Below are 21,513 nucleotides of genomic sequence, written 5' to 3'. Positions count from 1 at the left end.
ATGGCTCGCTGGTCTCCAACAACCCAAAATAATCTTCTCTAAGACACATTATAATAAAACTGTCTAAAATCAAAAAGAAAAGGAAAAGATTTAAAGCAACAAGAGAAGGAAAATCCTTACATGCATGGGAACCCCCATTAGACTATCAGGGGTTTTCTCAACAGAAATCTAGCAGTCAAGGAGAGAGTGGGATGATATATTCAATGTAATGAAAGAAAATAATTTCTAACCAAGAATATTGTCTTCAGAAATTAAGGTGAGAAAAAGACTTTCCCAACCAAAAAAAAAAAAAATGCTGAAAGAGTTCATCACCAGTAAATTTGTCTTAATATAAATGCTGAAAGGAGTTCTTCAACCTGAAATGAAAGGATGCTAATTAGGAACGTGAAAACATAAACACACAGGTAAAAAGTAAGTATATAGTCTAATTTAGAATACTGCTATGGTGGCATGTTAAACATTTACATTTATAAAGGGTAAAGGACAAAATAATTCAAAATAACTACAGATATAAGTTGTTAATGGATAACAATAAAAGATGTAAGTTGTGACATAAAAAACATAAAAAGTAGTGTAGGTAGTTTTTATTTATGGTCCAAGTTAATTTATTATCAAAAAAAATAGACTATTCTAACCATCAGGTGTCTTGTGTAAGCCACATTGTAACTACAAAGCAAGCACCTAAAGTAGGAACTATAAAACAGTCAGAAAATAATAAGATGACAGCAGTAAGTCCTTACCTGTCAATAATTACTTTAAATGTAAATAGATTAAATTCTCCTATCAGTACACATAAAGTGGCTGAATGCATACAAAAAATAAGATACAACTGTATACTGCCTACAAAATACCTTTAATGATGCACATAACTTCAAAGGGAAGGGATAGAAAAAGATACTTTGTGCAAGTGGAAACCAAAATAGATTCTAAGTTAAAACTGTCACAAGCAACAAAGAAGATCATTATATAATGATAAAAAGGTAATTTATTAAGTGGATATAACAATTGTAAGTATATATGCACCTAATATCAGAGCACTTCAATATATTAAGCAAATACTAACAGATGTGAAGAAAGAAACAGACAACAATATAATTATAGTAGAGGATTTTATTACCTCACTTTCAACAATTGATGGATCACCAGAGAACCAATAGAAAATATCAATGAAATTAAGAACTGTTTTTAAAAAGATAGACAAAATTGACAAATTTTTAGCTAGACTAATTAAGGAAGAAAAAGAAGACTCAAATAAAATCAGAAGTCAAACAGGAGGTATTAACAGTGATGCCACATATAGTTATAAGAATACTGCAAACAAATTATATACTGACAGAGGAGTTCCCATTGTGGCTCAGTGGAAACGAATCTGACTAGGAACCATGAGAGTGCGGGTTCGATCCCTGGCCTCACTCAGTGGTTTGAGGATCTGGCGTTGCAGTGAGCTGTGGTGTAGGCCAGCAGCTGTAGCTCTGATTCAACCCGTAGCCTGGGAACCTCCATATGCCATGGATTTGGCCCCAAAAAACAATAAACAAAAAAATTATACACTAACAAATTGGATAACCTAGAAGAAATGGATAAATTCTAAGAAACATACAATGTACCAGGACTGATTCATGAAGAAATCGAAGATATGAACATACTCATATGAATTCATAATCATATGAATAATGAGAAAGAAGATTTAATCAACAATCAAAATACTTCCAACAAAGCAAAACCCAAGAACAGATGGTTTCACTGGTGAATTTTACCAAATATTTACATAAAATCAATGCCAGTCCATTTCAAATTCTTCCAAAAAATTGAAGATGGAACACTCCTGAACTCATTTTATGTGGTTAGCATTACTCTGATACTAAAGCCAGAACAAAACACTACAAGAAAACAAAGCTACAGGCCAATATCCCTGATCGATGTAGAGGCATATTTTCTCAAAAAAATACTAGCAAACAAAATTTAACAGCATAGTAAAAGGATTATACACCATCATCAAGTGTGATCCATCGCTGAGATGCAGGCATGTTTCAACATATGCAAGTTATCTATGGAAAGAAAGATAAAATCATATGATAATATCAATAAATGCTTAAAAAGCATTTGAATAAAAAAGCAACATTCTTTCAATGATAAAACACTCCATAAATTAGTTATAGAAGGAATATATCTCAATAGAATAAAAGCCACATAAGACAAGACCACAGCCAGTATTATACTCAATGGTGGAAGGTTGAAAGTTATTCTAAGATCAAAAATGGCACAATGGTGCCCACTCTCACTACTCCTATTCTATATAGTGCCAAAAGCCCTAGCCAGAGCAATTAGGCAAGAAAAAGGAGTAAAAGAAAAGAATAAGTAAAATTGTCTCTGTTTGCAGATAACATAAATTTATATATATAAAACTAAAAATAATAATAGTGGTTGCTTATTGGGAGAAAATATTTGCAAACCACACATCTGATAAGAAGTTAATATTCAAGGGGTACCTGTTGTGGCTTAGCAGTTAACAAACCCAAATAACATCCATAAGGACGTGGGTTCCATCCCTGACCTTGCTCAGTGGGTTGGGGATCTGGCGTTGCCATGAGCTGTGCGGTATGCCAGCAGCTACAGCTCTGATTCAAACCCTAGCCTGGGAACCTCCTTATGCTGCAAGTGCAGCCCTAAAAAGACAGAAAGAAAAAAATGTTAATATCCAGAATACATAAGGAATGCATGCTACTCAATAGAAAGATTACACAGATAATCCAATTAAAAATGAACAAAAGACATAAATAGACATTTTTCCAAAGAAAATATTCCAGTAGCCAACAGATACATGAAAAATTCTTTAGCATCACTAATTATTAGGAAATGCAAATCAAAACCACAGTGAGATATTACCTCACACTTGTCAGAATGGCTGTTATCAAAAGACAAGTGCTGGCAAGAATGAGAGAAAAGGGAAGGTTTGTATATTGTTGGTGGAAATGTAAGTTGGTACAGCTACTATGGAAATCAGTAGGGAGATTTCTCAAAAAAATAAAAATACAACTACTGTATAATTCAACAATTCGAGTTCTGGGTATATATCTAAAGGAATGAAATAACTATCTTGAGGAGATATCTGCACTTCATGTTTATTACAGTATTATTAATAGTAGCCAAGACATAGAAACAACCTAAGTGTTCTTTAACAGATGAATGGATAAAATAAATATATAAACACAGAGAGAGAAATATTCAGGCATAAAAAAGAAGGAAATCTTGTATTTTGCCACATCATGTACTAACCTGGAAGGCATTACGGTAAGTGAAATAATTCAGACTAAGAAACACAAATATTGTATGATCTCACTTAATGGGGAATCTAATAAAACTAAACTCATAGAAACAGAGAAGAAATTGATTTTTTCTAGATGTGAGGTACCAGTAAAATGGGTAAAAGTGGTCAAAAGGTACGAACTTTCCATTGTAAAAGAAATGATTTCTGGGGAAGTAATGTACAGTGTGAAGACTAAAGTTAACAAACTATACTCTATATTTGAAAATTTCTAAGAAAGTAGATCTTAAAAGTTCTCATGAAAAGAAAAAAAAATGTGTTGACTGTGAGGTGAGGTGATGGATGTTAAGTAACCTTAATGTGCTTATCTTTTTGCAGTACATATTCATTATGTTGTACACCTTAATACTATGCAAGGTAATATGTCATTTATGTCTCAAATTGGGGGAAAATGCAAAATCTTAGCAGACAAATAAAGAGCAAGAAGATTGAATCAGCAGCCAAACCTCTCCCCCCACCAAAAAAAAAAAAAAAAAAAAGGCCAGGAACATATGGTTTCACTGGGGAATTCTATGAAACATTTAAAAAAGGAATTAACACCAGTCCTTCTCAAACTCTTCCAAAAAGTTGAAGTGAAAGGAATACTCTCAAATTAATTTTACAAAGCCAGCATTATCTTGATACTAAAGATGGATAAAGATACTACTACAGGCCAATATCCTTTTTTTTTTTTTTTTTTTTTTTTAGGGCTGTACCCATGGCATATGGAGGTTCTCAGGCTAGGGGTCAAATCAGAGATATGGCTGCCAGCCTGCACCACAGCCACAGCCATGCAGGATCTGAGCTGTGTCTGCAACCTACAGCACAGCTCATGGCAATGCTGGATCATTAACCCACTGAGCAAGGCCAGGGATGGAACCCACAACCTCATGGTTCCTAGTCAGATTCATTTCTACTGCACCATGATGGGAACTCCAAGGCCAATATTCTTGATGAATATAGATGAAACAGTTCTCAACAAAATATTTGCAAACCAAATTCAACAACACATTAAAAGGTTCATACACCATCATCAAGTGGGATCCATCTCTAGGATGGAAGGATGGTCAACATATGCAAATCTGTGATACACCACATTAACAGAATGAAAGATTAAAAAAATTACATGATCATCTGTCAATATGGCACAATAGATGGACATGGAGCTCCCTTCCTTCCCAAAATACATCAAATATACTTGTACATGTGGAACAATTGTCACAGGATACCTATTGAAAACTGGAAGATCTCAGACACTCAAAATTGCAAGAATGATCTCCATGTAACCCAGTAAGATAAAAGAAAAAAAGGAATTGCGATGGGACCTGTGCCCCTTGAAGGGAGCTGTGAAAGACGAAAGGTCTCCACACCCTCAGAACCCCCTTCACCCCCTTCAAATCCTGGCAGGGAAATAATCCAGGAGAGAAAGGGAGCGTCAAAGGCTCTGACGAGAGCACAGCAGCCATTTTGTAGCAGGCATATCAGACTGCATAGATAGTCCATGCCAATGCCCTGTGTTCTGCAGCCCAAAACCTCTGTCTTCTGTTGTGGGTAGGGTCTGTGTGCTGAAACTTAGGCTTGAGTGGACTCAAGGAGAGGAATGTGGTTGGCTGCACAGAGATAGCCTAAAGAGCTGAAGTATGTGGTACTGGCTGGAACTGGGGATATACATGAAGGAAGCTCAGGCTCACTGTAGAAGTGAAGCACCATTGTTAAGAGGCGTGTGAATGGAAGGGTGGGGCTCATGATAGCCTCACTCTTGGCATGCTTACAGCATGTGTGGTGCCACCACTGTAAGCCCCACTGTTAATGCATGAGCAAAAGGAGGAGCAGGGCCTGAGACAGAAGCCTTCTTCCCAGTATGCTTTCAGTATATCACTGCCTCTTCAAACTCTGGGGGCAAGTAAGTACCAGTGGGCTGCCCACACATGGAGACAGGGCTGAAATCACAGCTGATCCCTAGGAGTTGTGCAATTTAGGAAGCAGGGCTGAAATCTGAGCCCTCTCCCTACAGCTGTGTGATCCATGGATTTATGCCATCACTGCTGGATTTGTAAACTCAGTGCCTATGGGATTTATGAGTGGACCATATAAGGTCCGGCATTAGTAGCCAGCTTTAGGGCAGGTGCACATGGGCCAGGCTGAGGTCTGGGCTGCTTCCATAGCTCCCACAGCAGTTCAGGTACACAACTACTGTGGTTCTGATACCTGATTTCAGTGGAGTTGTGCCTATGGATCTGTGCTGGTGGCTTTGTGAACACAGCACCTGAGGGACACCAAGATTGGATGCCTGAATTCCTGTGGTTGAGGTGGGCCAAAATCAGTGTCCTTTATGAGCCCAGACAGTGGGTAACAGCTGACACCACAGAGCACATTCCTGTGTGGACATCTCCCATGGAGGGATACTCTGGCTCCTCGCCCAGTTGGAGCACTCCAATCCTGCCTACATCACACTTTAACTCAGAAACAGATCCAAGGGCTTCTACTCCAACACCTAGGGAGCAGAACCTGTAGATAGCTATTTCTCCTAAACTCACAGAGTCAGAGAAATACAAATAAAATGAAGAAGCAGAGGAACCATTCCCAATTAAAAAATGAGAATACCCCTGAAAAAACAAAGAAACAGACCTCTTCAGTCTAACTTCACCAAGTTCAAAAAGGAGATACTGAAAATACTGAAGGACTTAAGGCTATCAATAAAGATCCAGATCACTGTTAAAAGGAAATAGAAACAATAAAGAGGAAACAAGAACAATTAGAAAACTCATTTGCCTAAGTGAAAGCTGAGCAAAAGGCAATACATAAATTTGCATAGAATAATAGAGAAGAATGAATAAGCGATCAGGAAGATAGAATAATGGAAATCATACAATCAAAACCACAGAAAGAAAGACAAATAAAAAATGGAAGCAATATGAGACCTAAGGGATAATATAAATTGTGTTAAGCTATGCATACTAGGAATCCTGAAAGGAGAATAGAAAAGGGGATAAAGGATATACTTGAAGAAATTATGGCTAAAAATTTCCCAGGCCTGAAGAAGGTAATAAATATCCAGGTATAGGAAGCACAGATGGTGTGAAATAAGATGAACCCAAGCAGATCTACACTAAGACATATTATATTTAAAATGGCAAAAGATAAAGAGTAAGGATTCTAACAGCAGCAAGAGAGAAACAGTTAATTACAGGGGAACACCCATTAGGCCATCAGTTGATTTCTCTACAGAAATATTGCAGGCCAGAAGGGAGTGGCAAGATATATTCAAAGTCCTGAAAGGAAAAATATGCAACCTAAGATACTATACCCAGCAAGATAATCATTTAGAGTGAAAGCAGAGATAAATAATTTCCCAGACAAGCAAAAATTAAAAGAATACAATCTATCCCCAAAGAAATATTAAATATCTTCTCTATGCACAAATGAAGCAAGACTCTTTAGGAAAGAGAAGGCTGCAATTAGAAAGTAAATCACTTAAGCCAGTACACACATTAAAAATATTTTTAATTTTTGTGAAAGTGATGACAATCAATGAATAGCAAAAGGATACACATGAAGATATAAAAGAAAACACCAAAATCATAAAATACGGGGAAGGAGAGTAAGAAAATACAGTTTTTTTAAAAAAAATGTGTTTGAGTGTTTAGACTACTAGTATATGTAGAAAGGGATTAGTATATTTGAAAAAGAGGGTAACCATAAATCAAGAACATACAATAGATGCACGAAATCAAGAAGAAAACACAAGCATAATACTGGAGAAAACCATCAAACCACAGTAGGAAAAACAAAAAGAAAGCAACACAAAAGAAATACAAAATCTTACTGGAGATTAAGGTTTAAAATATTAATACACATTTATCAATAATTGATTTAAATGCCAATTGACTAAATACTCCAATCAAAATACACAGAATAGCAGAATGGATGAAAGACAGGAGCCTACAATATGCTGCCCACATGAGATTGACTTTAGGGCAAAGGACACAAATAGGTTAAAAGTGAGGGGACTGAAAAAGATATGTAAATAGCAATGACCAGAAAGCTAGTGTAGCAATACTCATGTCAGACAAAATAGACTTTAAGACAAAGTTCATAAAGAAAGATAAAGAATAACGCTATATAATAATAAAAGGATCATTACAAGAAAAGGATATTACACTAGTTAATATATATGCACCCAATATAGGAACACCCAAATACATAAAAACTAACATACATAAAGGGAGAAATTGGCAGGAATATAATAATTATAGGAGAATTTAACACCCCACTCATATCAATGAACAGATCTTCTAGACAGAAAGTCTTTAAGGTAACAGTGATCTTAAACAATACAAAAGAACAGTTAGACTTAATTGATATTTTTAAGACATTATGCTCCCAAAAAATAAAAGAATGCACATTCTTTTCAAATGCACATGAAACATTCTCTAGGATGTGTATTCTGTTTTTGCATCCACATATGAGATCACAAAACAAGCCTCAACAAATGTAAGGGTATAGGAATTATTTCAAGCATCTTTTCTGACCATAATGGCAAAAAAACCCTAAGAATCAACCACAGAAAAAGAAACAAGGAAAAAAAAATGATTACATGGAAAATAACAACATTCTATTAATAAAATGGGTCAATAACAGAAACAAAGAGGAAATTTAAAAATACATTGAGACAAAGGACAATGAAAACACAACCATATAAAATTTATGTGGCACAGCAAAACAGTTCTTAGAGGGAAGTTCCTAGTGATACAGGCCTTCCTCGAAAAAAGAAAGAAAGAAAGAAAGAAAGAGAGAGAGAGAGAGAGAGAGAAAGAAAGAAAGAAAGAAAGAAAGAAAGAAAGAAAGAAAGAAAGAAAGAAAGAAAGAAAGAAAGAAAGAATACGAAAGAAAGAAAAGGAAGGAAGGAAGGAAGGAAGAAAGAAAGAAAGGAAAAAATATCAAGCCACCTAACCTACTACCTAAAAGAATTAGAAAAAGAAGAGTAAACAAAGTCTAACATCCACAGAAGGAAAGAAACAATAATTGTAAGAGAGGAAATAAAAAGAGATTTTAAAAAGAATAGAAAAAAAATCAATAAATCCAAGAGCTGGTTCTTTGAAAAGGTAAACAAAATTGACAATCCTCTGGCCAGGCTCTCCTAAAAGAAAAGAGAGAGGATCCAAATAAAATAAAAATGAAACAGGAGAAATAGCCAATACTGCAGAAGTACCAAAAACCATAGTGGAGTACTGTGAAAAACTATTCCAACAAATCGGACAACCTAGAGGAAATGGAAAATCTTCTGAAAATGAGGAAATAGACAATTTAAACATACTAATCACTAGAAGTGAGATAGAATCTATAATAATAATAACAATAGTAACAATAATAAACAACTCACTGCAAACAGAAGTCCAGAACCAAATGGTTTCACTGGGAAATTCTACCAAACATACAAAGAACTCATACTGATCTTTCTCGAATTCTTTCAAAAGATCGAAGAGAACAGAAAAGTCATTCTCCCAAAGTCATTTGGAAAATCATTCTATGAAGCCACCATCACCCCGATAACAAAACCAGACAAAGACAATACCAAAAAAGAAAAGTAAAGGACAGTATCTTTGATCAATATAGATGCAAAAATACTCAACAAAATAGTAGCACACCAAAACCAACAACAAATTAAAAAATAATCATATACCACAACCAAGTTGGATTTATCCCAGGGTCACAAGGATAGTTCAACAAATGCAAATGAATCAATATGAAACACCACATCAACAACAGACAAAATCCACACGATCATTTCAATACATGCAAAATAAGCATTTGATAAAATTCAACATCCTTTCATGATAGAACTCTTAACAAAGTAGATATAGAGGGAACGTATATCAACATAATAAAAGCTATTTATGACAAATTCACAGCCAATATAATACTCAATGATAAAAAGCTGAAAGCTATCTTACTAAAATCTGGAACAAGACAAGGATGCCCATCTCATCAAGGAAGTCCTAGCCATAAAATTAAGCTAAGAAAAAGAAGTAAACTGTATCCAAATTGGAAAGGAAGAGGTAAAATTGTCATTATATGTAGATGACATGGTACTATATATAGAAAACCTAAAGACTCAACACAAAAACTACCAGAACTAATAAAAATTCAGCAAACTAGCAGGATACAATAATAATATGAATAAATCTGTTTCCTAACTTTACACTAAAAATGAAATATTAGAAGGAGAAAATTAAAAAAAATCAATCCCTTTTAAAATCACATTAATAGTTCTGCAAAGAAGATGTACAGATGGCCAACAGGCACATGAAAAAATGTTCAACATCAGTATTATTAGAGAAATGCAAATCAAAACTACAATAAGGTACCACCTCACACCAGTGAGAATGGCTATCATTAACAAGCCAATAAATAACAAATGGAAAGGGTATGGAGAAAAGGGTACCCTTATTCACTGTTGGAGGGAATGTAAATTGATACAAACACTATGGGAAATAGTATGGAGGTACCTCAGAAACTAAATATAGAACTACGATATGATCCAATCAATTCCTATGTTCTTCGCAGTGCTATTCATAATAGCCAAGACATGGAAACAACCTAAATGTCCATTGACAGATGAACTGATTAAGATTTGGTACATATATTCAGTGAAATACTACTCAGCCTTGAAAAAGACAAATTAATGCCATTTGCAGCAACATGGATGGAACTAGAGATTCTCATACTAAGTGAAGTAAGCCAGAAAGAAAAAGACAAATACCATATAATATCACCTATTTGTGGAATCTAAAATATGACACAAATGATCCCATATACAAAACAGAAACAGATCATGGCCAAGGAAGGAGAGGAGAGGGAGTGGGATGAACAGGCAGTTTGGGATTTTAAGATACAAACTGTTATATTTGAAGTGGATAGACAACAGGGCCCTACTATACAGGATAGGGAACTGAGTGTAATTGGGTCACTTTGCTATTCAGAAATTGAAGAAACATTGTATTTCAGCTATATTTTAAAAAATTAAAAAATAAAGTCACATCAAAAATAAAATACTTAGGAATAAAGCTGACCAACGAAATGAAACACTTATACACTGAGAACTATAAAACATTAATAGGGGAAATTGATGATGACAATGAAATGGAAAGATATTCCATGCTCCTGGATTTGAAGAATTAATATTGTTTAAATGGCCATGCTATGTAAATCTATGTATAGATTTAGTGGGATCCCTGTCAAATTACCCATAACTTTTCTCATAGAACTAAAACAAATAATTCTAAAATTTATATATAACATAAAAGACCACAAATTGCCAAAGCAATACTGAAGATAAAGGAAAGAGCAAAAGGCATGACCCTCCCAGACTTCAGACAATACTACAAAGCTACATTAAACCAGCATGGTATTGACACAAAAACAGTCATATGGATCAGTGGAACAGAATAAAGAGCCCAGAAATAAACCCACACACCTATGGCCAATTAATCTTCAACAAAGTTGGCAAGAATATACAATGGAGAAAAGACAGTTTCCTTACCAAGCAGTGTTGGGAAAATTGGGCAGCTGCATGTAAATCAATGAAATTAGAACACACTGTCACACCATACACAAAAAGAAACTCAAAATGGCTTAAGATTTAAGTATAAGACATGATAGCACACAACTCCTAGAAGAGAACATTAGCAAAACATTCTCTGGCATAAATTGTACCAATGTTTTCTTAGTTCAGTCTTACAAGGCAAGAGGAGTAAGAGCAAAACTAAACAAATGGGACCTAATCAAACTTATAAGCTTTTGCACAGCAAAGGAAACCATAAACAAAATGAAAAAACCTGCAGAATGGGAGAAAATAGTTGCAAATGATGAAACTTAAAAGTGCTTAATCTCCAAAATACACAAACAACTCATACAACTCAACAACAAAAATGCCCCATTGAAAAATGGGCAGAAGACAAATAGACAGAGAAGACCTATGGATGGCCAGTATGCACATGAAAAGATGCTCCACATTGCTAATTATTAGAGAAATGGAAATCAAAACTACAGTAAGGCACCACCTCACACCACTCAGAATGGGTATCATTAAAAAGTCTACAAATAATAAGTGCTGGAGAGGCTATGTAGAAAAGAGAACCCTCCTACACTGTTGATGAGAAGGTAAATTGGTACAGCCACTATGAAAAACAATATGAAGGAGTTCCCTTGTGGTGCAGTGGATTAAAGATCCAGTATTGTCTCTGCAGTGGCTGGGGTCACTGCAGTGGTACAAGTTCAAACCCTGGCCGCCAAAATTGCACGTGCTATTGAGTTCAGCCAAAGAGAAAGACAGTATGTAAGCTCCTCAGAAAACTAAAAATAGTGTCACCACATGATCCAGCAATCCCACTCCATACAAAACTAATTTGAAAAGATACATAAGATACATGCGCCTTTATGGTTCATAGCAGCACTATTTACGATAGCCAAGACATGGAAACAATCTAAATGTCCATTGACAGGTGAATGAATAAAGACGATATGGTATGTACACACACACACACACAATGGAATATTAGTCATAAAAAAAGAACAGAATAATGTCGTTTGTAGCTACATGTATAGACATAGGGATTATCATACAAAGCCAAGTAAGTTGGAAAGAGAAAGAAAAAACCATATGATACCACATATATGTGGAATCTAAAATATGATGTGAATGAACTTATCTATAAAACAGAAACCTATTCACAGATTTAGAGAACAGTGTTGTGGTTTCCAAGAGGGAGAGAGTTTGGGTAGGGATAATCTGGGAGTTTGTGATTAGCAGATGCAAACTATGTTATATAGAATGGATAAAAAACAAGTTACTTCTGTATAGCACTGGGAACTATATTCAATATCCTGTGGTAAACCATAATGGAAAAGAATGTGAAAAAATAATATATATATATACAGATACACACACACGTGTGTGTGTATATATATATATGAATCACTTTGCTGTACACCAGAAACTAACACATTGTAAATCAACTATACTTCAATAAAATAAACTAAAAATGTTTTAGAAATCACATGATCATCTCAATAGAGACAGGAAAAGCATTTTACAAAATTCAACATCCTTTCATGATAAAATCTTTCAGTAAATCATATACAAGTACTGTACCTCAACATAGTCAATGACTATCATGACAAGCTCACCTCTAATAACATCATGTTCACTGATGAAAGGTTGAAAGCTTTTCCTCTAAGCTAAGACAAGGATGCCACTCCTTACGACTCCTATTCAACATAGCTTTGGAAATCCTATCCAGAGCAATCAGGCAAGAAAAAATTGACTAAAATCAGAAAGGAAAAAGTCAAATTGTCCATTTTCAAATGGCATGATATCATACATAGAAAATTCTAAAGATTCTTCCAAGAAATTATAATATTATAATAGCAAAGACATTCAGTAATGTTCGGGATACAAAAATCAATGTACAAAATCAGTTGTTTCACTAACAACAAATATCCAAAAGAGAACTTAAGGAAACGATCCCCTTTGCAATAGCACATAAGAGTAAAATACTTAGGAATGGGTCTAACCAATATGGTTCAAGATCTGTGCATTGAAATACATTTGACATTTATTAAAGAATTATAAGCAAGTGGGACTACATCAAATTTAAAAAGTTTCTGCACAGCAAGAGACAATCAACAAAATGAAAAGGCTACCTGAAGAATAGGATAAACTATTTATAAACCATATACCTAATAAAGACACACACACAGAGAGATAACACACACTGTGGAATATTAATCAGCCATAAAAAGAAGGAAATCCTGCCATACTATATAACTTCACTTATATGTGCAATCAGAAAAAAAAGGCAAATTATAGAAAACAGAAAATAGATTGGTGGTTGCCAGGGCTGGGATTGGAGAAACTGGGGAGACATTGGTCAAGGGAACAAACTTCTAGTTATAAGATGAAGAAGTTCTGGAGATATAACATACAGTATGATGAATATAATTAACAATATTATATATTTAAGAGTTGGTGAGAGTGCTGGTTTTTTTAATTTTATTAAAGTATAGTTGATATACAATGTTGTATTAGCTTCAGGTTTACAGCAAAGTGAATGTTATACATACGCATGTATCCATTCTTTTTTCCTGTATATATATTATTACAGAACATTGAGTAGACCTCCCTGTGCTATATATTAGGTCTTTTTTACTTATCTACGCTATATATAGCGTAGATAAGTATATGTATATATTAATTGCAACCTCCCAATTTATACCTCCCCCAGTATTTCACCTTTGGAAACCATAAGTTTGGTTTCAAAATCTTAAGTCAGGTAAAGACAGATACCATATGAGATCACTAATATGTGGAATCTAAAAATGATTCAAAAGAACTTATTTGCAAAACAGAAACAAACTAAGAGAGTCATTTTTGCTAACCAACCTTATTGTGGTAATCATTTCACAATATATACATGTATTGAATCATCACATTGCACACCTTAAACTTATGCAATAATCTATGTCAGTTACATCTCAGTAAAGCTAGAAAACAATAAGAGCAAAACAAAACCAAAATACTGGCTTTTAGAAAACAGAAAGACAAAGACAAATACCATATGATATCACATAACTGGAATCTAATATACAGCACAAATGAACCTTTGCACAGAAAAGAAAATCATGGGCTTGGAGAATAGACTTGTGGATGCTTTGGGGGAGAGGGAGGAAGTGGGAGGGATCAGGAGTTTGGGATTATTGGATACAACTTGGAATGGATTTACAAGGAGATCCTGATGAGTAGCATTAAAAACTATGTCTTGATACTTATATTGCAACAGAACAAGGGGTGGCGGGAAAATGTATACATGTAAGAGGAACTTGGTCCCCATGCTGTACAGCAGAAAAAAATTAAATAATAAAACAAGAAAAAAAAAAAGAAGTGGTTCCTTCCAGTGGTTGATATGATATATAATGGCTTAATATGATACTGTTTTCATGGTAATGGGATTGAGTAATCCAACAAAGGCAACCAAAGAAGCTATTATGTTGAAATTTCAGACACTGACAAGCAGATGAGGAAGGCATTTTGGAGCAGCAGAGAGAGCATCCTTGCATTCTGAATGCTGTGTGCCTCTGCCTGTTCTGTTCTGAATAGGATTGCCATATATACATGACTATATATAAAATATGTAAGTAACGAGTACCCACTGTATAGTACAGGGAAATCTACTTAATACTGTATAATAACCTATATGGGAAAAGAATCTAAAAAGGAATGGATATATGTATGTGTATAACTGATTTACTTTGCTGTACACCTGAAACTAACACAACTTGGTAAGTCAATTACACTTCAGTAAAATTTATTTAAAAATGGTAAGTACTGGGTGATTTGAGAAGCCCACTGCTACTTAACTTATACCATTCCCATTTGGTCTCCCATCTACTCTAGGTGTCAACGCTGGCCGCTCCGTTCCTCCTTCCTACCCACCACCGCAGGACCCATTAAACCAGGGGCAGTACCTGGTCCCTGATGGCATCGCTCAGTCGCAGGTCTTTGAGTTCACCGAACCCAAGCGCAGCCAGTCACCATTCTGGCAAAACTTCAGCAGGTTAACCCCTTTCAAAAAATAATACCTACAGGGAGGCAGATAATTTTAAATTAAAGTAAATAACATTATATTTATAGATGGACCTTTTTTCGGAGAAGCACTGTTGAAATTTATACACACACGCACAAATACATACACAGACCCTTGAGTGTACACACACACACACACACACACACACACACACACACACACACACACACATTCACATACTCAAGCGCGTGTGTGCATAGAAGGACCAAAAATGTTTTCTGTTGTTTTGGGGAAGTAAAATCTGTAGTTGGTAGGAAGAAGTACCAATGACTTCCAAATATGTGATCCCTTCTTAAAAAGTTTTCCATTATTGCCCTGCTGCCCCCCTCCTCTTTACTTTCAGAAATTGACATTTCTATTTGTTCCTTTTCTTGTTGAGATAATCTTTTTGCTCTCCTGTGATTGATTCATTGACTTGTCATTATTACCATAGATGTGTTTGTATTGTTTTTTACTTTCCTGATGATACTTATGTTGATGACTTTTGAATTTAATTTGATGTGCTGGAGTTTGGGAGTTCCAAATTTCTTTTTTCCCTTTTAATTTTCACTGGATTGAGGGAGGATCCCCTTTTTCCTCTCCCTCAACTGACCATCTGCGAATGTTTCTGCAACCCTGCAGTTGCCCCAAATAGCCTTTTCCTTGCATCTTCTGTCCTCAGTCATGCCAGTCTGGACATGATCTATTGTGCCCTGTGACATAACTGCTCAATATTTCTATTGCTTTCACTGTATTTTAGGTGTTGTAGAGGGATCGAAACTAAGCAGAAGCAAGGAGTATCAGAGAATGATGCTGGAGAGGACTTCTGTTTAGGGAACATTCTGCATTTGGGCTGCTTCTTCTCCTACCAGTGGGGGGTCCCATGTTGCAGCACTGCTGGGTCTTAATAGTTTTATATCTGGGGTCTAGTTTGGGTCAGTTATTCTCTTCTTCATGCTGCTTCGGTTATAGTGTTTCTTCTAGGCTTGTCCCTCCCCTACCATAAAAAAATCTGAGTTGGAAGCAAAGAGGCTAAGAATCTGCTTCCTAGAGGAGGGATTCAACTGCCTCCAGCATCAAGTATGTTTAGGATGGGGTTCCCCAATGCAATCAGTTCGGAAGCCTGTTTGTACCTGCTTCACATTTGCAGATTGTTTAGGCAGCATTGCTAGGAGTCTGTGAGAAATCAAGACAGCGCCCACCTGACCAAGATCATCAACTATCTTCAAATTACAGACCTGGACAGGATCCAAGGCTGACAGTAATCTCTTATAGAAAAGAACAAAGACGGGCATGGAAATAGCCTCTGCCCAAGATATGTACCTGTAGTTCCTAACACTGAAGTCACGTGAAACTTACCCCATTAAACAGATTGCATGGATAATCTTCCATGACTCCTTACACCCCCTCTCCCTGTCTTCCTTCTTTATCCTGCTCTCCTGTCACAGGAGGATTGCTGGTATAAGCATAGTTAACACACTTATAGCACTCAAAAAAATGCCCTGTTTCCAACATTTTCCTATCCCACAACATTTGAAGCAAGCAAGTGAGGAGCCGAGGGGACTTTTCCTTCTGGAGAAAGGATCTGAGGCAGAGATGCTACCCTCAGTATCATTTTGTGTAGGCTTTATACTTGGGGAAAAAAAACTAACTTCCATCACAAAGAGGCAGGCTCCCTATGGGTACAGTACCTATTCTTCCTCTCCATATGGCCCCTTGAGTGAATAGACCTTCAATAGCAAGGAGGATGGAGTACAAAGGAGTGAGGATGGGTCCTACTAAGGAGAGCCATTCTAGTGAGGAATCTGGAGATTGTGAATCTGTCCTGGATATCGTGGGAGAAGACTTCATCATGAAAGAACCTCAGCATAATGAGCAGAAATTACGGCTGTATAGGACACTCAGCATAGCTGACTTGATCGCTGCTCTATACCTCCTGACCCAAACCAGGACCTGCCCAGCCTGGGAAGTTTTCCTCTATGGAAATCAAATTGTAAGCTGTTTAAGATCCCATTCCACAACAACCAAATCAGGCTTGAGGAGCAAGCCAAGGGTAAGCCTAAGCTGGGCAGAGTGCCGGGGCTCGGGACTGGCCACCACTGCTCAGCGCATGACCCAGTTATTTAAGACCCCTTGGCAAGGAACCTCGTACCCAGCACCTAAACTAAAATGGCCTCCGTGGCAATCATAATGTTTTTCAATGGCTGTGTAGGCCTCCCTTGAGTATACATCCTTTTTCTACTTTCCATTCCTTCCCACCAGGCTTGGCCTTGACATATTTCCCCAGGGCATGGGGGCACACCAAGAGAGGATGCTTAGATAAGTTCCTGCATCTACATCTTCTTTTGGCCAAGCTCCCTCATCCCCCACCCCACTCCCCTAGGCTGTTCATAGAGATCCAGGATCAGGGATTATCATCTCTTCCCACCCACTTCTCATCCACCCAAACCCCTGGCCTCATCAGATGCAAATAACTTGTGAAAACAGTAAGATAACTTGTGAAATCAGTTCACCATTGGTTGAAATATTCCCCTAAGCTATGGAAGCAAAACGGATCAGCCTCAAGGGGAGCCCAATTACCTGGGCTCATGTTCCAAGCCTATTCTCTATCCCCACACTAATGCTATCCCCAAGACATTTGTAATATCTGTTTCTGCATGACCCAGAGCTTCCCTTTCCTCAACTCAATGAGGCCTGGATTAGCTCTACAAAAGGTTTTACTAGTATATTCTATGGGTCCTTCTGTGGGATGGTCCTAACATAGAAATCCAACTTCTCTCTCTATCCCTCCTTCCCTTCTTTGTATGTGTATATCTCTAAAGGATTTTTAAAGACAGCAACAAGAGAGTTCTAGCAATTCTAGCGTGAAGCCAAATAGTGAACTTTTAGTGCTTTGGAGATGGAGTGGGCTGGGGTGGATGGATGGGCAACAGTGATTTTGATTACCCCTGCTGCTCTGCATTTGCCAGTTTATTTCATTTCTTCTATCTGACTGTTTGACCCTGTCAAACAAGTGTCAAAATTGTGTGTTTTAAAAAACAATGTTTAACAAAAAATATGATGTTGTAATGACACAAAGCCTTATGAAAATATTTATGGAGTTCAATAAAAGAAGTAAAAAGACACCTCCAGGCATAGCCCTTGTGTCATTTTGTGTGTGTGTGTGTTTTACCAATTGCATAATAAAGGCAATTTTCCTCGTTCATAGCTCATTCTAGCCTAGTCTTGGCCTGCCAGCCATGTCATAGGCTATTGGTGATCTTCCATGTCCTTTCTAGAAGAGTATTGTACAAGAACCAAATTTGATCTTATAACCAGGGTAACTTTAAATGTTTTTATGAGTGGGACTGTCCTTCATGTCACCTGGCCCTTTGATAAGACTTGAAAGCCTGTTCCTGACCTTGCTCCTTTTCTTTACAGCTGCAAGTCCAGAATCTACCCTGGGCACTCACATGAGCTTAAAATCTACTTTTTGGACCTAACCAGAATCCGTATCATTTAGGAACACCCCACCTCCAGTTCTTTCCTAATGCTTCCAGTCCTGTCTTCTCAGAGGTAACATATTCCTTATCCATTCCTCAAAGTGGGTAGAGTGACCTTATTGTTTCTTTCATCATGGTGTCTCTGCACATAGATGTTCCTTGCTTTACACAAGGCTCCCATGTGGTGTTTTATGCTGCCCATCAAAGACACAGTAGTTTGTATGTTCTGACACTACTTCATCTGCCTTTCTCCAGAAGAACTAAACACTGACTCCAATAAAATGCTAAAAGTGTCCAGATAATTGTTCCAAGCTACAGTGTTGGGATGAAGAGCAGACATTGTGTCTCTGGGTTAGGGTATGAGCCCTATGTAGGCCTTGTGGATGCCCCCCACCACAAGGATTTGAATAAAATTTTGATTAAACCCTTTACTTCAATAACCTTTAGCCTTTATCCATTTCTTAGCTCTTTGCTCATTCAACATCTTTCTCTACTGTCCTCACCATTTATTTTTTCCATGGGGCCTGCCATCTCTCCATCAAACTCAAAAGACTTAGTTCTCAGCAATCCTTTCTGCATCTTGCCAATTCCTAGCTTCTCAAGCATCTGGAGGTGAATCTCAGTTACCTCCTTCAGAACAAGAGGACTGTAACTGCTCTTGTGCTCCTTGAGTACCTTCTGAGGATTTTAGAATGGAGAGTTGGGGTCTTACACCCTGAGATGCATCTGGTTCTCTCTCTCTCTCTCTCTCTAAAATCAAACATGCCTCATTCCAGAAGAATAATTTCTGAAAACCCCATATGGTCCACATGATAAATCTGGCTCTACTACTTACAAACTTATTTGCTGAGACCATTTGACCACTTGCTGCCTCAGTTTACAAAGTATCCTATATTCACTGATGAGAGTGCTGCTATATTCATTGATGAAAGTACCATTTGCCTCTCTAACTTCTAAGTTTCCAATTTGCCTTCTCTATTTTCTATTTTTCTCCCCTTGATTGAGGTCAGAAGGGGCAGTGAATTTAAAGTATCATTTTCAATGAAACTAGAACATACCCTCACACCATGCAGGAACATAAACTCAGAATGGCTTAAAGACTTAAATGTAAGACAAGACACCATCAAAATCCTGGAAGAGAACATAGGCAAAACATTCTCTGACATCAACCTTACAAATATTTTCTCAGGACAGTCTCCCAAAGCAACAGAAATAAAAGCAAAAATATGTCAATGGACCAAACTGACAAGCTTTTGCACAGAAAAGGAAACCAAAAAGAAAACAAAAAGACAGCTTACAGAATGGGAGAAAATAGTTTCAAATCATGCAACTGACAAGGGCTTAATCTCTAGAATATACAAACAACTTATATACAACTCAACAGCAAAAAAAAAAAAAAAAAAAAAAAAAAAAAAAAGCCAGCAACCCAATGGAAAAATGGGCCAAAGGCCTGAATAGACATTTCTCCAAGGAAGAGATACAGATGGCAAACAGGCACATGAAAAAATGCTCAACATCACTGATAATTAGAGAAATGCAAATCAAAACTACCATGAGATACCACCTCATACCAGTCAGAATGGCCTTCATTAATACATCCACAAATAACAAGTGCTGGAGAAGGTGTGGAGAAAAGGGAACCCTCCTGCACTGTTGGTGGGAATATAAGCTAGTACAACCACTATGGAGAGTATGGAGGTGCCTTAGAAATCTATACATAGAACTACCATATGACCCAGCAATCCCAGTCTTGGGCATATATCCAGAGAAAATGTTCCTGGAAAAAGACACATGCACCTGCATGTTCCTTGCAGCACTATTCACAATAGCCAAGACATGGAAACAACCCAAATGTCCACTGACAGATGATTGGATTAGGAAGATTTGGTATATATACACAATGGAATACTACTCAGCCATAAAAATTAACAAAAGAATGCCATTTGCAGCAACATGGATGGTACTAGAGACTCTCATACTGAGTGAAATAAGTCACAAAGAGAAAGACAAATACCATATGATATTGCTTACATCTGGAATCTAATATACTATACAAATCATCCTTTCCACAGAAAAGAAAATCACAGGCTTGGAGAATAGGCCTGTGGTTGCCAAGGAGGAGGGGGAGGGAGTGGGATGGTTTGGGAGCTTGGGGTTAATAGATGAAGACTATTTCCTTTGGAATGGACTAGTAATGAGATCCTTCTGTGTAGCACTGGGAACTATGTCTAGTCACTTATGATGGAGCCTGATAATGTGAAAAAAAAATGTATACATGTATGTGTAACTGGGTCACCATGCTGTACAGTAGAAAAAAAATAAAAGGTAAAACAAAAAATAAGAATAATAAATAATAAATATATAAAAATAAAAATATCTGCAAGACCTATGCAAGGAAAACTACAAAATATTTCTGACATATTAAAGAATATTTAAATAAATGTAAAGATATTCCACATTAAAAGAATAAATAAAGTATCATTTTCAGGAGGACTTCAAAGGGGAGGGCCACAAGGCCCATTAATGTCATCATGTGAAGGGTGATTATGATGCCTTCTGGCTCTACTTTCCTCAGGATCTTCTGGGAGGCTCAGAGGTAAGGAAAGATGTCTTTGTGGTGTTCTCAGATGGCCAGAATTTATCCCGGCTTCCAGGAAAGGCCTCTTTCTATAACAAGTCACCTCTGGTTATCTCTATCCTGGGAAAGCTCCCAACAGGTCTATGGTAAGTTTCCTTATCATATATAGGGTTTCATTCTATCTTTATGACAACCATTTGGCCATGGGGTTATTAACCACATTTCATATAAGAAAAGCCTGGGGCTCATTTAAAGTGGCTAGTTAAAGTTACCCAGCTAGTGAGTATCGTTTACCCATTCTCCAACCCCCTTCAATCTGATCTCAGAACTATTCGTTTTCAGAGTAATCCTGGGGGCAGCATGGGTTGAAGGGAGTTGGAAGCAAGAATATAGAATAATTTTATAACTAGCATGTGAGTAAGTGCCACTCTCTGTACTTTGTTTGAGAGTCCTATCTCTTAAATTTTCTAACCTGGGCTTCTAATAGGTGACTATAGCCATAAGTCACTTTGTGTCTAATACCAA

The 21,513-nt window shown here is 36.8% G+C and overlaps 1 protein-coding gene across 13 annotated transcripts in view; it reads left to right on the top strand.

Annotated features, from left to right (window-relative positions):
- ARHGEF9 (Cdc42 guanine nucleotide exchange factor 9) overlaps positions 1-18,053 on the top strand; it is a 418,114-nt gene extending 400,061 nt beyond the window's left edge. For all 13 annotated transcript variants that reach the window (XM_085006210.1, XM_085006208.1, XM_085006204.1 and 10 more), the window contains one exon: positions 14,760-18,053. In XM_085006210.1, the coding sequence (XP_084862336.1) occupies positions 14,760-14,941 (182 nt within the window). In that variant the 3' untranslated portion in view covers positions 14,942-18,053. The remainder of the gene's footprint in view (positions 1-14,759) is intronic.
- The last annotated feature ends 3,460 nt before the right edge of the window (positions 18,054-21,513 follow it).

Source organism: Sus scrofa, chromosome X (assembly GCF_054392235.1).
Source record: "Sus scrofa isolate SSC_HxYL_T2T_F1_AM1 chromosome X, Sscrofa_HxYL_maternal_Yorkshire_Landrace_v2.0, whole genome shotgun sequence".
Classification (NCBI taxonomy): Eukaryota; Metazoa; Chordata; class Mammalia; order Artiodactyla; family Suidae; genus Sus; species Sus scrofa.
The sequence above is the reverse complement of the archived record's forward strand: the minus strand, read 5'-3'. Positions and strand labels throughout refer to the sequence as shown.